The 21904-nt window shown below is 41.8% G+C and overlaps 1 protein-coding gene across 1 annotated transcript; it reads left to right on the top strand.

Annotated features, from left to right (window-relative positions):
- The first annotated feature begins 3066 nt into the window (after positions 1 to 3066).
- Positions 3067 to 21578, top strand: LOC139607678 (gap junction delta-2 protein-like). Its single transcript, XM_071460762.1, has 2 exons — positions 3067 to 3431; positions 19160 to 21578. Exons 1-2 carry the CDS (start codon positions 3361 to 3363, stop codon positions 20022 to 20024), a joined length of 936 nt encoding a protein of 311 aa, XP_071316863.1. The 5' UTR covers positions 3067 to 3360; the 3' UTR covers positions 20025 to 21578.
- Positions 21579 to 21904: the final 326 nt, after the last annotated feature.

The following is a 21904-nucleotide window of genomic DNA, read 5'->3' as shown; positions in this document are numbered from 1 at the left end:
CCCTTGTTCTGAGGATAGTGGGGAATATTTAACTCTTACATAACCCTTATAAACATTAAACAGAAATAAATAAATAAAATATTATCCCTGCAAGATATGTACAGTACGTAGGGACATATACGGGTAATGTTTACACAGCCATCTTCATGAGATCAAACATAAGATCAAACTGAAAAGAGATATTATATTGTATTGTATGTAAAATGTTGAATCCCTATGAAATATACAGTGTAAGCAAGATAGATATAATAATTGCACTAGTAACAAGTATGCATTGTAAAAGAAAGACACATCTGGCTTTTCCCTGCTTTAGGACCCTCCCACTTGCACCAGTATGAATTACATTTATGTTATCATTGATGTGAGCGTATATGTAATGTGATTGTGTGAGTACAGTATGGGTGTTTATGCATGCTTGAGCTGGCTGTTCTAGGTCACTGAAGACACACCTGCGCCACGTTCTCACTCATGGGCCATCCAACTCTGAAATCTCTCACTGAGGGCCGACCAGCTGATGCCATCGCTTCAGCTGCTCTGTTTGCAACCCAAGCTTCACCAAACTACAGCCATTACACCCCACTGCCCACCTCTCCTTGCTACTCTCCTCGAAAGCACTCCTATGCCATATGTCCTTGGTAAGGGAAAGACCCCAAATCCCCCCTACTGAAGATGCTGAACTAACAAAATCCTCTTTTGCTCTTTGTCTACCCCACACAGTCTTTCTCCTTCTTTCACACACACTCACACACATTGAGGGATTTTGCATGTGTGCATGCACGTGCACAAGAAGATGGATCGATCTCTAATGCACTGTTGAGGTTGTTGTGTAAGGGCTGTGAGTGTGAATTTGCCCACCTCACTTCTATTTGCTGGTTTTTTAAAGGAATGCAGTAGCACAGGATTTGAGGTTATTAAGGCGGTGTTAAAATTTCCAAAACACCCTAAAGCCATGCATCTTATTCTCCAACAAAGAAACCGTCAACTAGAAAAGCACGTCATCTAAAATCAAAGAGGTGTAACTAAAGAGAAGTGCAAATGAACTGAACTTGTCACCTCAAGCCATGACTTCATTCTGGTGCGCTGGTCTCATGTCATGCCACTACATCATTTACTTCTGCAAATGTTGACTCAGTCCTCTAGATGGGAAAACCTTGCTATGACTCACCTCTTTAAAAAAAAAAAAACATGTGGGTCTTTCTTTTCTCTAGTTGTCTAATTTCTTGTCTTGTAGATGAAGATGCACATACATATTTTGGGTATCCTGCGTTTTTCTACTGTATGGGTGTGAGAGCATGCTAATTAGATGCCATACATCTGCCCGTATCTGTGTGTAATGGAGGGACACCATCCCATTTCCTCACCACCTTAATATAAATCTAATGAATGCAGCTTTCAATGTCACAGCAAAGTACAATACAGGAGTGATCTCTCCTGAGAGGAAGAGAGAGAGCATGAAGGTTGTAATGGAAGAGGGGGGAAATGGAGCGATTGAGGAACAGAAAGAGAAGATGGGGAGAGGAAATACAAAAAAGGTATGAGGGTTGGGTCAGGGTAAAATAGGTGTGTTGTCATCACCGATACAGTAAGATGGAGAAAGGGAGGAGATAGATAGGGGATGGGGTGGAGCAGAGTCGCAATTCTCCTGTAATCCCCCTCCTGGAAGCATGGGCTGGATGATGTGTGGCAGGGAGTGAGAAAAGAGAGGAAGAGTATGGGAAACACCACCGAGCCTCCAGACTGGAACAAAGGATGACAGTGAAGACAGGGCAGAAGGCACAGTTAGATCTCAAATCCCTTCTTACTGTGCAACAGCAGGCAGGAACAGACACAGCAGTACAGTGGGAGGCGTTCTTGCAAGCATAAGTAAAGCAGCGACCAGGGTAGCAATCCAAGCACATTTACCAGAGGAGGGAGGCAGGGAAGGAGGGAGAGGGAGAAGAGAGAACAGATCTATGAGAGAAGGAGGAGGAGGAGGAGGGAGGGGGGGGGGGGGGGGGGTTGTTGCATGCTCACACAGACAGAGATAGAGTGATTTGAAGAGCGAGAAAGAGACACAAAGACAGAGAGGGGGAGCGCACAAAGCAGAGATGGGGACCGAACACTGAGACTGGCAGGACTGAGATCTGCACACAGACGTGAGCAAAGGAGGGGAGAGAGGAAGAGAGTGGAGGTTGAAGGAGAGCAGGAGGAGAGGGAGAGAGAGGGATGCAAGATGATGGAACCCAGAAATAGGCTTCACAGGACAGCTTTTCTTCCCCGCTCTCTGCGGCAGACATGACTCTGGGCATTGGACTGTGCTGAAATTAGCCAGGGGGACAACACAGGACAGCAGGTCTGCAGCGCACTGCCTTGGTTCAGCCTCACTGGATGCAGCAAGGCAGCTGATTTATTACTGAGGGGCTGGGTGCTAGTGTGTTTGCGTGTGTGGCTGGGTGTGTGTGTGCGTGTATGCGTGTGTGTATGTGTGTGTGCAGGTTTTTATGGGTTCTTGAAGCGCTCGGAGCTGTGGGAGCGACCATTCCTCCAGTCGTAAAATGACATTCAGCAGGCAGGAGCTTTGTGTGCTGGTGTGCATCTGCAGTCCTCAGTAGGAAGTGGGAGAGTGGGATTCAGAGCTGTCATCGTGTGCAAGTGTGTGTGGTTACGGTTACGGTGTTGTTTGCTGAGGTGAGCCAAGGAGGATCATCTGTATGTGGTGTGTGTTTAGGTTAGAGTAGCGAAGGGTGCAGCAAAGGCAAAGATCCTGCACAATGCAAGGACAAGTGCAGAGCAGTACTGATGGCAGGGAGTGCAGCTAAAGTACAAGGAGTGCCCTGGGGGTAGGGTGGAGGACGACGGCAGGGACAGACGAGGGAGAGGAGAAAAGAGCAAGAGGACGAAGAGAGGCAAGTGGAAAAGAGAGGTTGAACATGGCTGTCATATGGTGAGCTATAGCATATGCTGTAGCGCAGAACAGACTGGTGCGGCAGGGGGAGGACAAGCATCACTGCATAGGGGAGGGGGAGCGACTGAGGGAAAGAGGAGGGGGAGGCAATCAGCTCAGCACCTCTCCTCCACCAGGAAGAGAAGCACAGCGGGACAGGCCCAGGAGAAGACACTCACTCTCACACACAAAGTCAAAGACGCACTGACGAGCAGCCAGGTCAGCGTGTAAAGGTCAGGAAGGAGCTAGTGTGGGACAAAGGGGGGCGGGCTGGGTGTACCCCAGCTGGCCGGCAGGTTCACAAGAGTGCAGGCTGGTCCTGGGAAGAAAAAGAAGAAGAAGAAGAAGAAGAAGAAGAAGAAGGAGTCCGTCAGAGAAAGAGGGGTCAGCTCCCCAAGTCCTGTTTCTTCTGACAGCTCTGCCACATTTCCATCACCATGGGAGAATGGACCATTTTGGAGAGGCTGCTGGAGGCAGCTGTCCAGCAGCACTCTACCATGATTGGAAGGTAAGACACTGATCGACTTTGTGTGTAAAGGTATTATTTATCCATGGTTTTGTTTATACTGATGAACTGATGAGTGTTTTTTTTTATGTACAGTATAGACATATGTGAATATATATATATGTGAAATTTTGTGTGTATCAGTTGATGGCATCCCGACAGAAACCACCCTCCTCAGGCTTGTCCCAGTGCTCTCCTCTGTTCTACAGTCCCCCACAGTGATTCCTGCTTCCCCCGTCCTTTCCTCATCCCTGCTCTCCTCACCCATATCTTCCACACCCATCATCAGTTAAGGGATAAGCTAATTGCACATAATCAATAGCAGGCTTTACTGGGCATTATGGTTAATTCAGAGAGGTTTCTGTGTTGATACTACCTAACAGCCTAGCTATTGATAGATTACGCTTGATGCTGTTGGCCACAGACCAATAGGACAGAAGGAGGAGAGGGGAGTGGGAGCGAGGGGAGAGCAGAGGTGCAGAAGATGAAAGGATGGTGAGCAAGCAGGTGTGGAAGGTAGAATCAAAGGGGAGCAAATGGCTCTGAACTCTGTGTGAACTTGAGATAGAAAAATTCAGTTCATTCAATTTGTTCTTATCAGCAGACGCTTATTTGCATCCCAGGAACAGTCCGATGAAATCATTTCTTATATTTTGTGTGACAATGGTTCGTGGTGGAGGGTTGAACAGATGAGCTTTTCGTTTGATCAGCAGTGGAGACATGCCATGGAGACATGCTGTAAAATCTGTGCGAAAAATGTGCTCCACATCATCTCTGTGTGATTAATTAAAAGCAAAAGTGGATTTTTCCACCCATTAAACACAATCCAAATGTCACGCTGCGACGCTCATTTGGAAAAGTGAGCAGTCAACATGGCTTAGCCTGTGAAACCTGGATGGATAGATTTGTGATTTGAACATTTTCAGGAAAAAGAAAAACAAACAACCCAAAAAAAAAAAAAAAGCCACAAAGACAACGAATTGGACTGCACTGCTGTGCTCATTACCCCAGACCACAGGTAGTCCACAACGAGGGTACGGCCTAACCTCTCTGTTCCAGTATGTGTGTGTGTGTGTGTGTGTGTGTGTGTGTGTGTGTGTTTGTATGTGAGAGTGTGTGTCTTGCTCTGTGTGTATGTTTAGGGACTGAAAATTGGCTCACACTTTCATTGACTACACAGAGCGATTAGGCTGTGTCCTCCAAAATAAACGACGCTGCAACAGCATCAGAGCGACAGAGATGATGTGAGCCCCTTTATACCAAAACTTGTGTTGATCAGGAATCTGACACCATGAAAGATGGAGATTTTCCTTCCAACCAAACACTACACCAAGTCATTTCAGTGAGTTCTTCCTCTGTGGGTGAGAGTGTGTTAACCAATGAAATCACCTGGTCTAGTCATGTTGACTTGATTTAAAGATGCATTAAGCGATATAAACATTTTGAACCATTTAATATGCGACTCCCTTCTACTTATGGGATCGGTAGTATCACTGCCACCACTGAGAATCAACATCCCACTTTGAAGGCGTATGTAGCGTTCAGCCATTTTCAGCTCATTGTTTTGGTTCTCCGGAGCGCCAAAACCAAAACAATGTTGGCTTGTGGCCTGTGTGACCGTTGGTGGGCTCTCCCAGCGCAGCAGCTTAAAAAAGCAAACTACCCAGCGTGAAATGGCAAAGAGCCGAAGTAACTGGTGAAGAAAGTCGGACATTTAGCAAGAGGAAAAGATACATATATTTTTCTCATGAGCTGGGAGACCAAGCAGGGGCTAAATGCCAGTGAATATTGGGATTACATTCAACAGGTGGCCAGAAAAAGGAGACCAAAGGGATGTCCGTGTTGCTCTGTTTCTGCTGGATATGTAAGTAGGCAACTGTTTGCTAACATGTTAGCCATAACAACTTCATAAGCCAATTGCTAACTGTTGTGAACTTGTTCTGGAGTCTTTCCGCCCCCTAGTGGTCAAAAATTACTTAATGCAGCTTTAAAATCCAGTCTTGGCAGATGAATCAGTAATACCCTGGAAGCACAGGGTACAAAAAATGGTGAAAATTAATCTTTGGAGGATCATTGTAAGCCACCTACAGTTTTTCAGAGGCACAGAGGCAACTCTCAATTTGTCTGCTACCTCTTTCAAAAGTCATAGTGAATACTCTGATGATGTAATGGCTTCCTCTTATATGCATTATTTGAGCTATTTGTTGATCATGCACTTCACTGGCTGAACATTATAAAGGGTTTTCCGAATACCTAAAATACATTAGTAAAATGAGCAATGCTTTTCTGGGTCATGTTAGAACAGTCCTTTATACACCACATAGAGTATGCTAGATGAATTACCCACCTTCCAAAAAGACATAAAATTAAAGAGTTGATTTATAATTTGAACTAGTGAAAACATTTGGTCATACAGGAAGTAGTTTCTATGATGCCCACAGCTATGTGTTACTGTGTTGAATACAGCGAAATGCTCTGTAAATGATCCCTGTGTGTTTTGGTTCCCCTCAGATTGTGTTTGTCCTACAAGGCTCTGTAGCTAACCCTAGGGCATTAGCTGTAACATTAGTTGCTTCCCAATGAGGTTCCCTCCTTCTATTCTGCTTGTCTATGCCACGTGAGCCAAGAAACATTGTCTTTGGAGGCACTTTGTATGTTATTTTGTGAGTAGCTATTTTAGGCTGTAGGTCCCTGAATTTCTTTTTACCCTTGCCAAGCTGATTTTTTATTTTGTCCCTTTTAGCTATCCTGTTTGCAGGATATCTAAAAAAAAACATACTGGAGAATTCTTATGCAGTTTGGTGGACAGAGAGGCCTTGGGTTAGGGTGTATCAATTTAAAATTAAGTGGTGGTCTGGATCTTGACTTTTTTCCTGTAGACAGGCACTCTTTCATACCAGATGTTAGACATTCTGAGGCAATCTTAGCAATAACAAAAAAAAACTACTCAAGATAAAGACTTGACTCCTAATCCTAAGCATGTGTCTGCATGGTCAGGAAATCAGTGACACTTAACATTTAAATGATCAGGATGATGTGTTTGGATGTACCAGCAAGTTGGAGAATTGTTCACCACTGGCACAGTTTTGTGCTATAAAGGTGCCTCCTAGATTGTTAATGAGCAACTCCACACTAAATCATCTATGGAGTCAAAATTGTTGCACTGACCTCTATGGGTTGAAAGGTTCAAGTCTGTTGCACCACTGACCACACCCAACTGTGTTGTTGGGTGTGGTCAGGTGTGGTCTATTGCACTTGTGAACACAACCAACTTTGATGCACTGTTGCACTGTTGTGCATTGTGAAGTCCTGCACTTCACAGGGTGTGGCCGGAGCATGCAGCAACTGCTAGATGGCATCACAAATATAGGATGTTCAGCCTTTGTGTAGTGTCTTTTCAAAAAGTTTGCATGTGTCCGCTTGCAGTCCCACTGATGCATTTCCAAAGAACAGAACAGTGATATCTCCCCATGGCTGAAAGGTCTCCCCTGCATCAAAACATTGGAACAAAGTTGCACGTCGGTCATCTGTTTGAGTGCCAACCCTCTCTCTTGCAACACGAGGACGTACTTCCACCATGAGACACTGTCAGATAGCATTGTTGGATGTCTAGACCGTCTAATCCAGCTACAATTAAGCTCCTTCTTAATTGTAGGTTTTAAGCTAACCTATGCCCTGGCATAGGACAGATAATTAGCCTAGGAATACAGAACAGTGATAAAAATAGAAAAGGACCGACACTACACAGTGGCATAGGTTAGCTTAATTATGGTCTTTGAAAGAGACAGACAAATTGAGAGTTGCTTTTGTGCCTCTGACTAACCATAGGTGGCTTGCATAATACGACTCATTCAAAGATTAATGTTGTGTATTGTGATTTCCATAAGCCTGACTTCTAACTGGGTGATGTGCAGTGTGTGCATGGATAACCAATGACTCTAATTGTGATTATACAGTGACAGAAATCATTGTCAAGGCTGCAATAACCCCATTCCCCAGCCCAAACCCAATTTACTGTATTTTACTTTATTCACAGTTCTAATGACCCTGAGGTTTTCAGCATTGGACACCCAGCAGTTCAGTATGGCCTGCACCACAGTAGTATCACAACCTTTCTCACTATGTGTGTTAATTGGATAAATTAATTGAGTTTCTGCTCTTGATGGGCAGAAGTGACGAGAAAACCAGGGCTACAATTTTATACTTGGTGCATATAATAGAAATACAGCCTCACATTGATCTTTTGATCTAAATTTGTACTTGTACATGTGTAAATATTCCTACAAACCTTTCTCAGCAGAAACTGTGACTTGACCTTTAACTTTAAAAAGCAGCATGTCGCTACAGAGCAGCGTCTGATTTCCATACTTTCTATAGACCACTACGCACCCGATTTTTGTCACCAACACAAATAAAATGTTTTCGCGTTGATATGCTGATGATGTACAGCTGTATTTGTGTAAACTACGATGCCAGCAGCCTTGATAATGTTTGCAGTTGTGTTATATGTCTCAAAGTTTTGTACGCATAATGATTCATTTACACTCTTCTACTATAGTAAATACATTATTGTAATTCATAAAAAAGTTGACAGGTTTGCAGCTAGTATTAAGCTGTCAGACAGAGGTTTTCTGGTAGGTCTGGTGTAGCACTATATAGTATAACCATGTAAAAATCATTTCTACAATTAAAGTTAATAATTTACTTTTCCCTCCATCCTCCTCATTATTCTTCCATGTCAGACCAATATTTGAACACCTCCACAATATACATTCTTGTACAAATGAGACATGTTTGTTCCAGTCCAGACAAACAACTGCTTGTATACTTTACTGATCTGCCAAAAACAGATTTGTTCACATAACACTGCAAACAAGTGAATGTGGCATTTCACTAGCATCTCGGGCCATCTGTCTGTGTGACCTATTGTTCTTTCCATGTGAGATGTCACTTTGATTTTATTTTGATAAAGACACATACATTTTAATTCAACTTCTCGGACTGCCCTGAATACTGTTTATAAAAATCCAAATTTTCTGCTACCTATTTTATGTGTCATTTAAACATAATTCTGTAAGCCAAACTTACAGCATACTGCAGTAAAAAGTATGGGACAGGTAATATTAAAACATGACATACTTCATATTTTCTTTTTCACATGGGGTGCTCAGATGTTTTTCAGACCACAGGTGTGTTTTAACTGTGTGTCTCATAAAAGACGTGTTCTACCATGAGAGGATGAAGCCTTTGGGTTTGAGTTATTCACCTTGCAGGTAGGAAGGAAGAGACAAAGGAAGTGTGTTGATGCATCTTCCCTTACACTGCAATGCCGTAGTGAGGTCAGTGCCAAAGACAAGTAGAGCGAAAAAAGAGAGATAACGGAGGACTAGAGTGATCTATGGAAGATAAAAAATAAAAATTAAATAAATAAATAAAGGTTGTCGGATGGAAGGACATGATCTCTAGAGGCAGATCAAAAAGGGTGCAGAGGGTGGAAGTGGAAGACAGAGGAAGGAAGGGAGAAGTTTTTCCCTCTGCAGAGGTTCAGCAGAGAATCTGTGTCAGAGCTCCTTCCTCTGGAGCTGCTGACTGACCCTGCTGCTGAGGAAACTGTCTGCACACACACACAAACTCAATATGTGTGCTGCATTGATAAGGTTTTTCTAAGAATACACAAGACCTTTTGCGTTCTTTAATTTCACATTTGTCTGAATATAACGCTCTTACTGTGGCTCTTGGAAAAGGTGAGGACGATGCTATTCTGAGAGAAATGACATGCAGTTTTCACCGTCTATGCAAACACAGCAGTGCAGGTTTGGCTGAATAAACAGCACCTCTAAGAAGAGGCAGAGGCTCTGTGTCGTTGAAGCGAATGAACTCTCATGTATTTTGCATTACATTTCATATAGTTTATTTCAATGAGAATAATAGTTATTTTAGGAAATGGATAAAAAAATGAAATTGTTTAATTCATGAACGCTGTAGTAAATCTCCTATTTGAATAGGAGAGGAGAATGTATCTATATTTTTCTGCATAACAGACTATTCTATTATTCAACACCTATCACTCCCCACTTTAGGATTATAAATACTTCATAAAATCTTAATAAGTGTTATGTGGCCCTTGTTGCAAGTTGTGCTTCATGTCAAGCCACTCATCAAAAATGTATGCAGTTTTGACCAGCCTTTTAATATAATGGACAAAGACGAGAGGATGTGATATATATAATAACTTGTTGGTTTTTAACTCTGTTTATATTGTATGAAAATAAAAATGGAAAGATAAATAAATAGATAAAAATAATACATAAATAGACAGGCTTGAAAGGTTTGATGAAACCAAATATATCTACACGTTTGTTGGCTCTAAAAGCGAAATGACGATCTCCTCCTTTGCCCTGAAGTTGTTCACTCCTGCAGTTTTTCATGCACATATTTGTGTTCGCTCTCCACTTTTCCTAAATAGGTCAGGATACCCACAAGAAGGAGATACCCTACTTTTAGAAGGGCACCCTACTTCTCCCAAAATAATTTGATATGTAGAAATACTCTGCTTTAATTGAGGGCATCACTCTGTCTAATAGTAAACTGGAATGTATTTAACAAATCATTAATGGTCATCTCCCTGGATAAAATCTATACTGTCTGGGAAGATTGGGTCGCAAAGCTAAACAAAGGCGGCTATATCTCAGCATCTGACAGGATTAGTAATCCATCATCCTGTGGCGAGGAGCGGCGCTGTCTTTCAAATTAAACCATTTCTCTGAGCATCGAGAGGTGTCATTAGTTTATTTGTGCAGCAACCCCTGATGTTGAATGCTATTGATTATACTGTTTGACAGGGGGATTTCAACAGTAAAGCTGACCTCAGCTTTCATTCAGCACAGGCTATTATTCATCTCAGCAACACATCGATGGTGCGTGTATGAGCTTCACCAGGCGTGTAATGTTTCCCTATACATAGCTTAAATGTCTTTATTCAAATGATTTTTCACATGTGGTGAAATTACTTTTTAACTTTTTAGCTCCTGTGGGCCTGTTTTTAGACTCTAAACCCCTCATAAATCCACAAGTATGTATGATTGAGGGCATAATTCTTAGCTGTATTTTGAAGCTCATAAATGCAGTTACAAGCGTAGAGAGACACAATAGCCGACATTTTAAACCTGTGTATTTTTCAGTAAAGATATATCCAACACCTAACGATATGTTAGGTCTAAAAAACATCTTATAGTGCTGTCTGCGTGTTTGTTGTAATGGGCAAGTCATTAATGTAGTCCAATGAACACCACGCTGTGTATTAGAGAGTCACTGCCATGACTAATATAGACATTAACTTCATCATGAGAAAACACAGGTTGTTTTAAAAGATGAAGAGAATGTAAGGCAACATATCTATGGTATTTTCTGTGCATTTTGTTTCCCTTAATGTTGTGTTCCAAAGGCAAACATTACTATTATTGCGCCATGGGAGTTCATTAATGTAAGGACTGCACTAATTACAGTCAGTTATCTTCATAATAATAGTGTATGACTACGGTAAGCTATTACATGTGGGAAGTGCTGTGATGTCTTTTCTTTATAGTGTGGGTAGAGTGCTTTTAATTTTCAGAGTAGATCGCTAATTAAAATTTACTCAAAATGAAGAGAAAAAGCAGGATGGGTGACAAATCAAATTAAAGGTATGATGGAATTAAAAGTGTCAAACTAAGACAGAAATTTGCAGCCAGGAAGAAAGTTCTGGCAGCAGCAACAGCCAGGTTTTTATTTTTTTAATTTTTTTATCACATTAGTAGAAACAAGAATAACCTGCCAAAGAGTTTGCAAAAGTCATAAGTGAAGGAGGTGTTGTTACAGAGTTGGTGGCCTCAGGACTTTTCCACTCTTGTAATACTGTTTAATGTTTGTCATTACAGCAGCACATACACAGCTTACCTTACGTCTAATGGCAGTTGCTGTATTTGCCATGTAGTAGAAGTCACACAAATAAAAATAATAACAAGAAGAAATAACTGACAAAATAACAGAATAAAAACACCTGACTCTGCAGTTCCTTCAACTCTATAGAGCTTTTTAGCATCTTTTAGCGAACTGATTTGATTCACTCTTAACTACTCTCATCAACATTGTTTCCAGTTTTGCAGGCGGCTGTGCTGTTCACTTCTCTCCTAGCGCCCAAGTTTGTGACCAGCTGGGGAACATAGTTTAGCATTTAGCCGCTAAAGAACTGGTGGAGACCGACAACAGAGCTGAAAGGAGAGTGAGTGTGGGATTGACATTTGCTAGGTTTTCACAAAACAAATCAGTGCTAATGTGTAAATAAGCAACTGTTTGCTCACACATTCACCGTATCAAATTTATCATCTGATAATATGTCACTGTTATGCTAACAGCCTGCTCCTTTGTGGCCAAAAATAGATTAATACTGTTTCAAAGTAACACAAGTTACTGCTACACACATTGTAGTTGTCATGGTTAATTCTGTAGCAAAGGTGTGCTTCATTATTTTTATTTTATTTTATTTTTTTTTAATTCTCAGTAGAAGTGGTAGTCTCTTTTAATTAAAAAATAGCGGTATATCAACTACACCTTTGGATTTTTACAGATATCATAAATACAACTAGTTTATCAGTGTGATTGGCCAAAGACTGAAACTGACACACATACACTGATGAAAATGTTCTTTCAGAACGAAAACAATTCGGAACATTTCATTGTTCATGTCAGGTCAGATTTATTTCTACATCCTTGAATCCTCCGTCTTTGACTCTGTTCTACACAAGATGGCCAAGTGGGGCAATGCCTAGTGAGCCGAGTCAGTGACCATTATGACTGAGGAGGAGAAGTCATGTCAGTCCTGTGTGCTTCTGGATAATTGTTACCAGCTTGACCAACTTTAAAAACTGCATAACAGGGCTTAGATGCTTGTCTGTCTGTTTTATAATCAAATTATATTTATGAGAGCAGATTTGTACCAGACTGACACACGCAACATTAACCACAACTCTTAAAAGGGACTGGGTCACGTAACTTGTAAACTTCTTAATAAATCATGATGACAACTTCAGCGGACATAATAAATTGACTATCAGGTTAACCATGTAACTCCAGTTAATCACAAGTTTAACTGGGTAAATGCTTGATAAAATGCTATAATATATTAACCTACAAAAGTTCAAAGCATTCATCATTTACTTTGGTCATTTACATCATCTACTGATTTATTCAGATGTGAATGCTTCTCACAGGGTTTGCGGCAAATCTGCCAAGGAGCTGAGGAACAAATATAGTTTTCCAGAAATTCAGCAGCCAGAATTCAGTTTGAGAGGCAATTCAATTTCCTGCAGCAGCACCTAGAACGAAGGAACAGGACCAGACATGTTCTGCAGTGCTAAGGACGAACTTATTATGTGCACGTGAGGATCCACCTCTTTTATATTCACCCAAAAGTTAGATGTAGTGAGCTAAAATGAGTAACTGACATTAAAGGAGTGGGCCGATGAGGGTCAGTGAGTAAGAAGCAGCCCAATCTAATCTGTCTCAATGCAAAAGCCCATGTAAGTAGTCACTTTATGTTTAACATCCCTAAATGATTACATGGATTATCACAGTTTACTCAGAGTTTCACACTGAACTAGAACCCATATCCTGCTATTACTTTTATATTTTCCATGAAAAAGGTGTTGATTATGGAGAAGAAGACTCTAGATACTGATTAGCCAAAAAGTGATTTAATGAATATTCTAAAATCACATATTGATGCAATCAGCAGAATATGCTGGTTAGGAACCAAAGGGAAATGCTGATACCGTTGATTCGAAGGTTTTTAACTCTCAAGTTATTTCAGATAGAAACACTTCTGCATAATGTTTGCTTCCCTTAGCTAGAATTGAGATGAAAGCGCAATTTTAGATGAAAGGCTAATTTTAGATGGCATAAAGACAAATGGCTGCATCTGGTATACACTGCATCATCATCATCATCATCATCATCGTCGTCACGCATGGTTGGGCCGTGCAGTGACTTAATGGAAAAATTAATGGAATTTCTTCAAACACAATATCCTCCAGCTTTGGACAGTTGTTGTGTTATCCATTTGTTTCAACCAAGGATTTTTGCAAAAGAAAACAGTTACAGTTGAGGAACATTTTGCATCTGAAGATTTAAGCACCAGCTATTTATGATATTTTAATTTTAATGTAAAAGTTTTGCTCATTTCAGTCTCAGATTAGTTATAATTGGCACAGTTACCAGTAGTCTCCCCCAATTAGCTTTCTCTATTTCCTTTGTTATTCCTGAAACAGCTGGAAGCCATTTCCTTCAGAGTTGTTGAGGGAGCAAGTGAGATAATTACATTTCTGCACATGTTGACTGTGTTGTGGCACAAAGGAAATTCACAGAATGAAAAGGCCGTCGTGGTTTTTTTTTTTGTCTAAAATCACAAAGTTAATCACAGAGTTCTTTTCTTAAACCATTTATGTTTTGTACTCACAGTAAAATACTTCTGATAAGTATTTGAAGAGGAAGCTTGAAATAAGTGACGCACCGCAGCTGAAGATGCACAAGTTTGGCTTATATTAATAAATTCGTCACACCGACCCTAAGAGGCACCTCAGGCGGTCATGCACGTCTGCCTGATTCGTGGGCAAGGCCTAAAACTAAAACAGTTTGAGAGACGAACAGTAGATGAGGGGCGGGCGGAAAGAAATGTCTGCACTCTGGTAATTAAGCTGCCTAATTTCTATGCCTGGTAAGGTCTTTATTCATTATGTGCTGCCATCAGCAATCAGTGGAGCTTATTATTGAGAGTGTATGGGCGGGAAGAATATTTTTACTCAGGGTCCTTCTACAGATAATGCTGAACTCAATGGTCCTTCAGAGGACTGTCTGTGTGCATGTGCAGATATACACCTTTGTATGTTTGCTACTCTGCTTATATACAGTAAAGGGTGATTTATATTCACAATGTGTTTGTGCGTGTGGGAGTAAAGTGTGTGTGTGTGTGTGTATGTGTGTGTTTTCCCAATGCATCTGCTGCTGTGCTCTGGGTCGTTTTTATCTCTTGAGGATGGCGACAGCAGCTGCTCTATGAATGAACGTATGTGTGTGTGTGTGTGTGTGTGTGTGTGTGTGAGAGAGAGAGTGTGTGAAAGCCTCTGGGAAAGACAAAGCCTGCATGTCCAGCCGACACACCAGCTGAAGAGCAGCTAACGTTACACTATACACACAATCTTACAGGTCAGTCAGCTGCCTACAGAGTTACACAGGGATGAAGAACCATGTCTTTAATCTTTACCACCATGTCCATTAGCTGCTGTTGGTCTTTGCGCTTTATGAAATTTGCCAGCTGTCAGCGATGCAGAATAAGAAAGTGAAAGCTTCACATGTGAGCCCAGCTCAGTGCCACAGACAGATTAATTTTCTTTCAAATCTCATTAAATCTCTGGCTCAGTGTTAGGGATTTAGAAAGTCTCAAAAACTGTAATGATTATTTTACCTGGAGAGGAGCAGGCAGCTAAATGAGGTGATGAGTGGTGACTGATGCGGGAGCCAACTTACTGCCCACTTAAGGAACTTTAAGAAACCATGTGATAGAAAGAGCAGTGGTTAAGTGCCTGCATCTTCTTCACGTTGTCCTTTTTGAATCCACTCAGTAAGTGGCTTTATTTTCATATTCAGTCCCTCAGGCTTGAGATGCTAAAAATTCTAAAATCGTTTTCATCATTTATGGAGATTATTAAATATTCTGCAGGTTTAGGCCTCGGAGCTGTCCTGTCCCAATCTGCTCTAATGTACAGTATTGGCTTGTTACTCTGCAGAACTTAAAACACTGATGTTTGCAGATAACCTTCGTCCACCGCTTTCTGCTAATGCAGCAATCTGCCCTGTGCTGATTATCCTGTTATCCAGCAGTAGAGTACACACGCAAGCACAGACACACACACACACACACACACACACACACACAAACAGCACACCACTCAATACTTGCAATGCCTTAGAATTTTTTTTAAACAAGTGCGGACTGATATCTGCATTACAGCAGTTTGAAAAAGTTTCCTAAGGAAACGTTTGAAAACCGTTACTGTGGAGGCACAATACAATCACAAGTATATAGCTGCCTGATTAAGACAATCACTCACTTGTAAATACATCTCATGAAGGGCACCTATGCAAGGCCATTGTAAGATTTAAGAGGGGCTATAGCTCTAAACTGCTTTTCTGTTCTTGTTAGCAGCCTGGATATGTTGTTAGACCCACACAACCATTTACGCATTTGAGTTATTATATTTATGATTAACGTTGTACCCTTGTCCTTGTATTGACATAAAACATCACAGCAAAATTCTCCGTTTTGTCTGCCTTTGAGGGCAGTGTCATGGTGATGAACACATGATGCCCGGATGCATCATTACTTTTCATCTCTTTGAAGCTGTGCATCAAAAACTTGCACAAGGGAGGAGACACAGGTTCAGTCCTCTCGCCTTCAGTTCAAATGTCACACGTTCGCAGCTGCTCTGGTGAACATGCTGAGCATGTTCCATTTCAAAGTAACATAACTTTATTCATTTATCATGGAGCGACAAGCTGAAAAAACCAAACTGAAAGTGCAGATGTGGGCCTCTCACACAGCATCTCATTGATGTCTGTAGACCATAAAACATTTTTAGAAAGACAGTTTTAAAACTGTGAATTAATAATGTTTTTACAGTAGCCTACACTTGTGGGATAACATGAGATGGGATACAAACACTTTATATGTAAATAGACTGTATGATTTTTGTTCCTGGCAGTTTATACTTAATTAAATTAACAAAAGGATCATTCAGACTTATAGCTGAGTTTGTGTTGGAGAAAGGGACACCATGCATGTGGGGTAGAAGAGTTTAGAATGGGCTAAACAAAGACAAAAATCAATGTATAAATGGACCTCTGGAGGGAACAGGCTGCCACTAAAACAAGCCTCAGATACAGTACAGTCACAAGAATAGTACATATTAGGATGAGGAATAGACTCTGTCCACTAGTAATGAGAGCCACAGAACAGAAAGAATAGCCAGTTTATTGCACAGTATACACACAGTGTATTCATTTTTATTTTGCAGAGGGTCCATAACAGCTATTGATAAATAAAAAAAAACACAACCATCTGTTATGTCTGGATTATAAAAAAATATTTGAGAGAATTTTAATTACAAATACATTTTTTACTATGAACAGCCTTCTCAGTCTATGAGCTTATGTCATTATACAGAGATGTGGATAGCAGGCAGACTTAGTGACATTTAGTTAATGTTATTACGATGTAGTAATTACCACAGGCAGGAGAAAAGGCAGACCGTGAATAGAGGCAGAAAGTGAACGCAGACATGTTGTAAGCCGCTCTTTAGCATATTACATTGTCGTAAATCAGCACCAGCGTCACAAGATTCAAACTGACACTGAACATGAGCTACTTTCATATTTCCGATATTATTTAAACACATATTTGCATGTAAATGTGCAGCGTCAACCACAGATTTCTGCCTCAGTGAGCAGTATGCCTCAGATGACTCCTTGTGGTGCAGAGAGCCATCAATAACAGCCCTCAGGTCAAATCCACTGCTGTCAAAAGACCAATGAAGGGAGATACACATGGCTCACAGCAAAGGATCCAAGAGTGACTGAATGTCTTTACCTAAATTACATACACGACCTGCATTTCACTTCTGGTAGACCAAAGGTGCAGAGAAGCTTTATTCTGCTGATTTTCCAAACCCAGTGAAAGTCAGTGTAGCGTATCTGCTTGCAGCTGCTCCGAGCACAGACGGCCGGACACGTTTGCCATTTTGCACAAGTCATACACATGGCTGACTCTCCCTCTTTGTCTCTGTGTCCTCGTGTCTGTCTTTCTCACACAAAAACACACACGGGTGTGCAGGTGGAGCGAGAACAGTCCTGCAGCGGCACGCTGCTCTATTTTAAGTCTGTTTCACAATAACACATGTTCCTCTGCTTTACCTCTTACCTCAGACCTGTCTTCCACTCAGCTCTCACAAGCTGCCTCCTTGATCACCTAACTCAAAGACATTTATTTTTTCACTCCCCAAGGAATGAAAAAACTTTTCTGACGTTTCTGTGTGTCTATCACCCCTCCCGTCTCTTTGCTGAACCTTACATTTCACTAATTTGCTGGTTGCTGTGGTAACTGGCCATGGAAGGCAGGTGTGGGCATTTTTAAGTCCTCATTAAAAGATACACCGTGGAGTCTCATTTGACATGAGGATAAAAACAACAGAACAAAGACCAACTTTTACTGCACATATTTAAAATGCTCAGGGATCACATCACATCACCTGCATCAAAGGCGACTGTCATACATAGCTGCCATTTACCACTGTTGTTCTAATCCACCTGGGGCCAGCTCCCATCCGTCTGTGCCTTTAGCTGCTGTGGGTGGCCCTCTTGTGCTTGGAAACAAGTGCGTTCTAAGTAATTGGCTCCTCCATGCAGGGAACATGCACATCCACTGCATTGTGGCATAAATACCGGGGAGCCCCATAATGTGTAGGCTTTCCTCGCTCATTATAAAGAGCTGACGGTGCAGCCCCAAAGCCTCTGTCCTCCTCCGCAGTGCCCATGCTGGATCGACACCAGAGGATAACACTACAGCACACCAGTCTCTCAGAGGCCTTGATAAGCAGCTGCACTGCTCGCTACATTCACTGGCCCCTGGACGCAGTATTCTATTACTGCAGTGATGCACTAATGATGCTCGGTGCAAGGTCCCCCAGTTTTTAGAAGCTGCCACCTGTATGGTTCAGCATATGCGGTTCAGCACTAAGTTGCTAATAACTGGCATGCGTATTGTGACCCTTGAAGCAGGAGCTGCCTCCATTTTTGCAGATTTGAGTTGACTGACTTTTTTGGTATCTAAGCTCTTGAAACAGATGCACCCTAAAAGCTCTGCAGCTGTGACACTCGATGACCCATACTTGATGTCCAAGTGGGGGCGGAACAGTGAAAAGGGGTCATTTGTGCAGCAATTTGATATTTACTAAACAGCTTTGCAGCAGTGACGCGATTTATGATTGAGTACAATGCAGGGCAGGAATTATTATCATCTGAACCCACTACAAATGCATTTCGCGATGCTGTTCCTTAAATCAGTGGATAGCAATCACTGTTGAAGCATGTATGTACAGTCACACGCTCTGATATCAGTGAATGTGGTGCTACATGTCAGAACCAGCAGTGAAGATGAGTGTGAAGTCATCTTCCTCCTCTGACAGCCCCTCCTGCTACAGTCTCTCATGAGTAGTGAGCTCATGTGTGCATGTCATCTGGAGCGCAACTCTATGATCCTATGGTGCTGTTTGTCACTGCGGCTGAGTGATAACACAAGCAAACACACACACACACATACCCATGCACAGACACACATGTATGGACAGTCAGATCCGACCGGTGTTCTTAGCCTGAAAACCATTTTCTTTCCTTTGCTCTGAAATAATTTTAAAGCACAAGGGGGACATACTGTTATTCTATTGCTTTAGAGTTGAAAAAGCCAATACTCAACATCCAATCACCAATTAGATTATACTGAACCAAGGCAATCATTACATTGTCAGTATCATACCCAGATATTTCCTGAACCTCTGTGCATTTGCTCCTCATTAACTGACAATGTCTTTCTCCCTTTCAACCCCCTCCCCTTGCTGCCCTTTCCTTCTCCCTCTGTCTCTCTGCAGGATCCTGCTGACTGTGGTGGTGATTTTCCGTATCCTAATAGTAGGCATAGTGGGAGAAAAGGTGTATGAGGATGAGCAAATCATGTTCATCTGTAACACCATGCAGCCCGGCTGCAACCAGGCTTGTTATGACAAGGCCTTCCCCATCTCGCACATCCGCTACTGGGTCTTTCAGATCATCTTGGTGTGCACGCCGAGCCTGTGCTTCATCACGTATTCTGTTCACCAGTCTGCTAAAGCACGAGACCGAAGCTACTCTCTCCTGCATCCTCACATGGATCACCACAGTCACGGCCACCACGGTCGCCATCATGACCATCATGCTCGCAAGGTTCATTCTCGCAACATCAATGGCATCCTGGTGCATCCTGACAGCAGTAAAGAGGATCATGACTGCCTGGAGGTCAAGGAGATCCCTAATGGACCCCGAGGACTCCCTCAGACACACAAGAGTGCTAAAGTGCGACGGCAGGAAGGCATCTCACGTTTCTATGTCATCCAGGTGGTGTTCCGCAACGCGCTTGAGATCGGCTTTTTGGCCGGCCAGTACTTCCTGTACGGCTTCAATGTGCCAGGGATGTTTGAGTGTGATCGCTACCCATGTGTGAAGGAGGTGGAGTGTTACGTGTCTCGTCCCACAGAAAAGACTGTGTTTCTGGTCTTTATGTTTGCAGTAAGCGGCATTTGTGTGCTGCTCAACTTGGCTGAGCTCAACCACCTTGGCTGGAGGAAGATAAAGACCGCCATCCGTGGGGTGCAGGCCCGAAGGAAGTCCATCTGTGAAGTGCGCAAGAAGGATGTTTCACACCTGTCCCAGGCCCCTAACCTGGGCAGGACCCAGTCTAGTGAGTCAGCCTACGTCTGACAGAGGCTTCTCTGCCTGGGGGCTCAGGGACCACTTAAATTTTGGAGAAGAGCTTTTCCCTGGCCCAGGACCCCCGATCATTAGGGCACAAGACTCACCACTGCATTATTATTCAGGAGCACAGACAGACTCTGTGTAGTCATGATGAAGCATCAATTCACAAAGTAGAGACTTTAACACTTACAGAAAGAAGAATCACCTTCCTGAAAAGGCAACTGTGTTGCTGTAACAAAGCTTACACCTAAAGCTTACACGCTGGAGAGTTCTGCTCTGCCTAGGTGACACTAGGTGCCTTCAAAGAACCCTACAGATAAAACTGAGCAATTACTAAGAACTAAATGAAATTAAAATACTGTAAAGATAGTCTGAGGTTGAATTATCGGAAGTTTTTCATTATTTGCCTTTGCTGTAGGTCAGAATTAATCCCCTCAGTTTCTAGCTGTGTGCATATGCAAGAGCTTAAGCGTGTGCATGCATACGCATGTGTGTGTGTGGGAAAAAAAAGCCAATCTCTGACTTTGAGATAGAAAATTGAATGCTAAGCTAATCTGAGCTACTGAGAGAGAGATAGTGTTATTTCTCATTGTCCATGGTCTGAGTGAAGCCACTTGGCAGACAAACAAGCACCTTTTTAAACATGTTGTAAGAAACTCACACTGAGCATAAACTGGAACACCATATTTGTTGTCAGTGTACCAGGCATTTTCTTAAAAAATTGTCACTCCTCTTCATATTGTTTGTTGCATTAGGTGCCAGTCAGACCACAGACTGACGTTGCTCAATGTGGGAGACATGGTGCATTCAAGACGAGTTAGATTTACTTTTCAACACTGTGTTTTGCACTGCAGGGCTCCCGATGCCTGCGAGGTATGTCGTTTACTCTCAGAACCCACTGAAATGTGCGCCAGTGTTTCCACTTTGGCTTGTAAAGTGGGATCACTGTCTAAGGGGAGGAGCGGAGTTACATAAAGATTTTCTCAATTAAACAGGAAAAGTATTGTAGTCACAAATATTTTAACATGTAACCTCAAGCTTTTTTTCACAAGCAGATTTGGTGCCATATTTCGAAGTTACTGTATATAGATGAAATGTAATACTTACACTTAGCCTTTTCCCTGTGCGGTGTAGATGGGCTTCACTTGGATGGGGGAACAGGGGTTTGGGTCGTAATGAAGATTAATCATAGATTGCCAGCTTTAACAATATGTATTATTAATGTGCTCTTTGTTAAGCCTACACCCTCTAATGGAGAGTATATGTCCCGAAAAGTGTTTTCCCCCTATGGACTTTGAAAAAGGCATGTTACTGAAGCATTAATAGAATGGATAGATTATGACATGTACTTAAAAAGAGACTGTTTTATTTATTTGCATCCTGCTCCTGTGAAATGTAATACTCAGCATGCATGAAGATGAAAAATATAAAGAGATATCATAGAATCCCATTGTGGGAATATTGAAAGTGAATAACCGAAAGGCTCCAGAACTGCAGCAATAATAATATATAGTATGTGAAAAAAAATAATATGTGAATAAATTATTATGCAAACACTGATTTTGGCTGTGCTGTATTTAACAGACAAATGATAATTACTGCTGCCACTTGACTTTGTGTTGTGAGGTAAGATAAGTGTTAGATAACTTTATCACAGTTACACATCGTGAACAACTCATACCACAACCTATACCACAATGTCACCATACTCCTGTATTCAAAATGCTACATGCAGATAAAAGTGCAAGTAAAATGTACTTAAAGATTGAGAATTATTATTAATGATTGTTTATGCTCATATATTAATGTGCAAGTAGCCTTTTATTGTTTTTGCTGTTGAATGTGGAGCTAATTTTACATACTTTACGCACAGTTGGGTGGTTATA

This window comes from Trachinotus anak, unplaced genomic scaffold, assembly GCF_046630095.1.
Source record: "Trachinotus anak isolate AG129_WGS33_773 ecotype Australia unplaced genomic scaffold, CSIRO_AGI_Tana_v1 ptg000024l, whole genome shotgun sequence".
Classification (NCBI taxonomy): domain Eukaryota; kingdom Metazoa; phylum Chordata; class Actinopteri; order Carangiformes; family Carangidae; genus Trachinotus; species Trachinotus anak.
The sequence above is the reverse complement of the archived record's forward strand: the minus strand, read 5'-3'. Positions and strand labels throughout refer to the sequence as shown.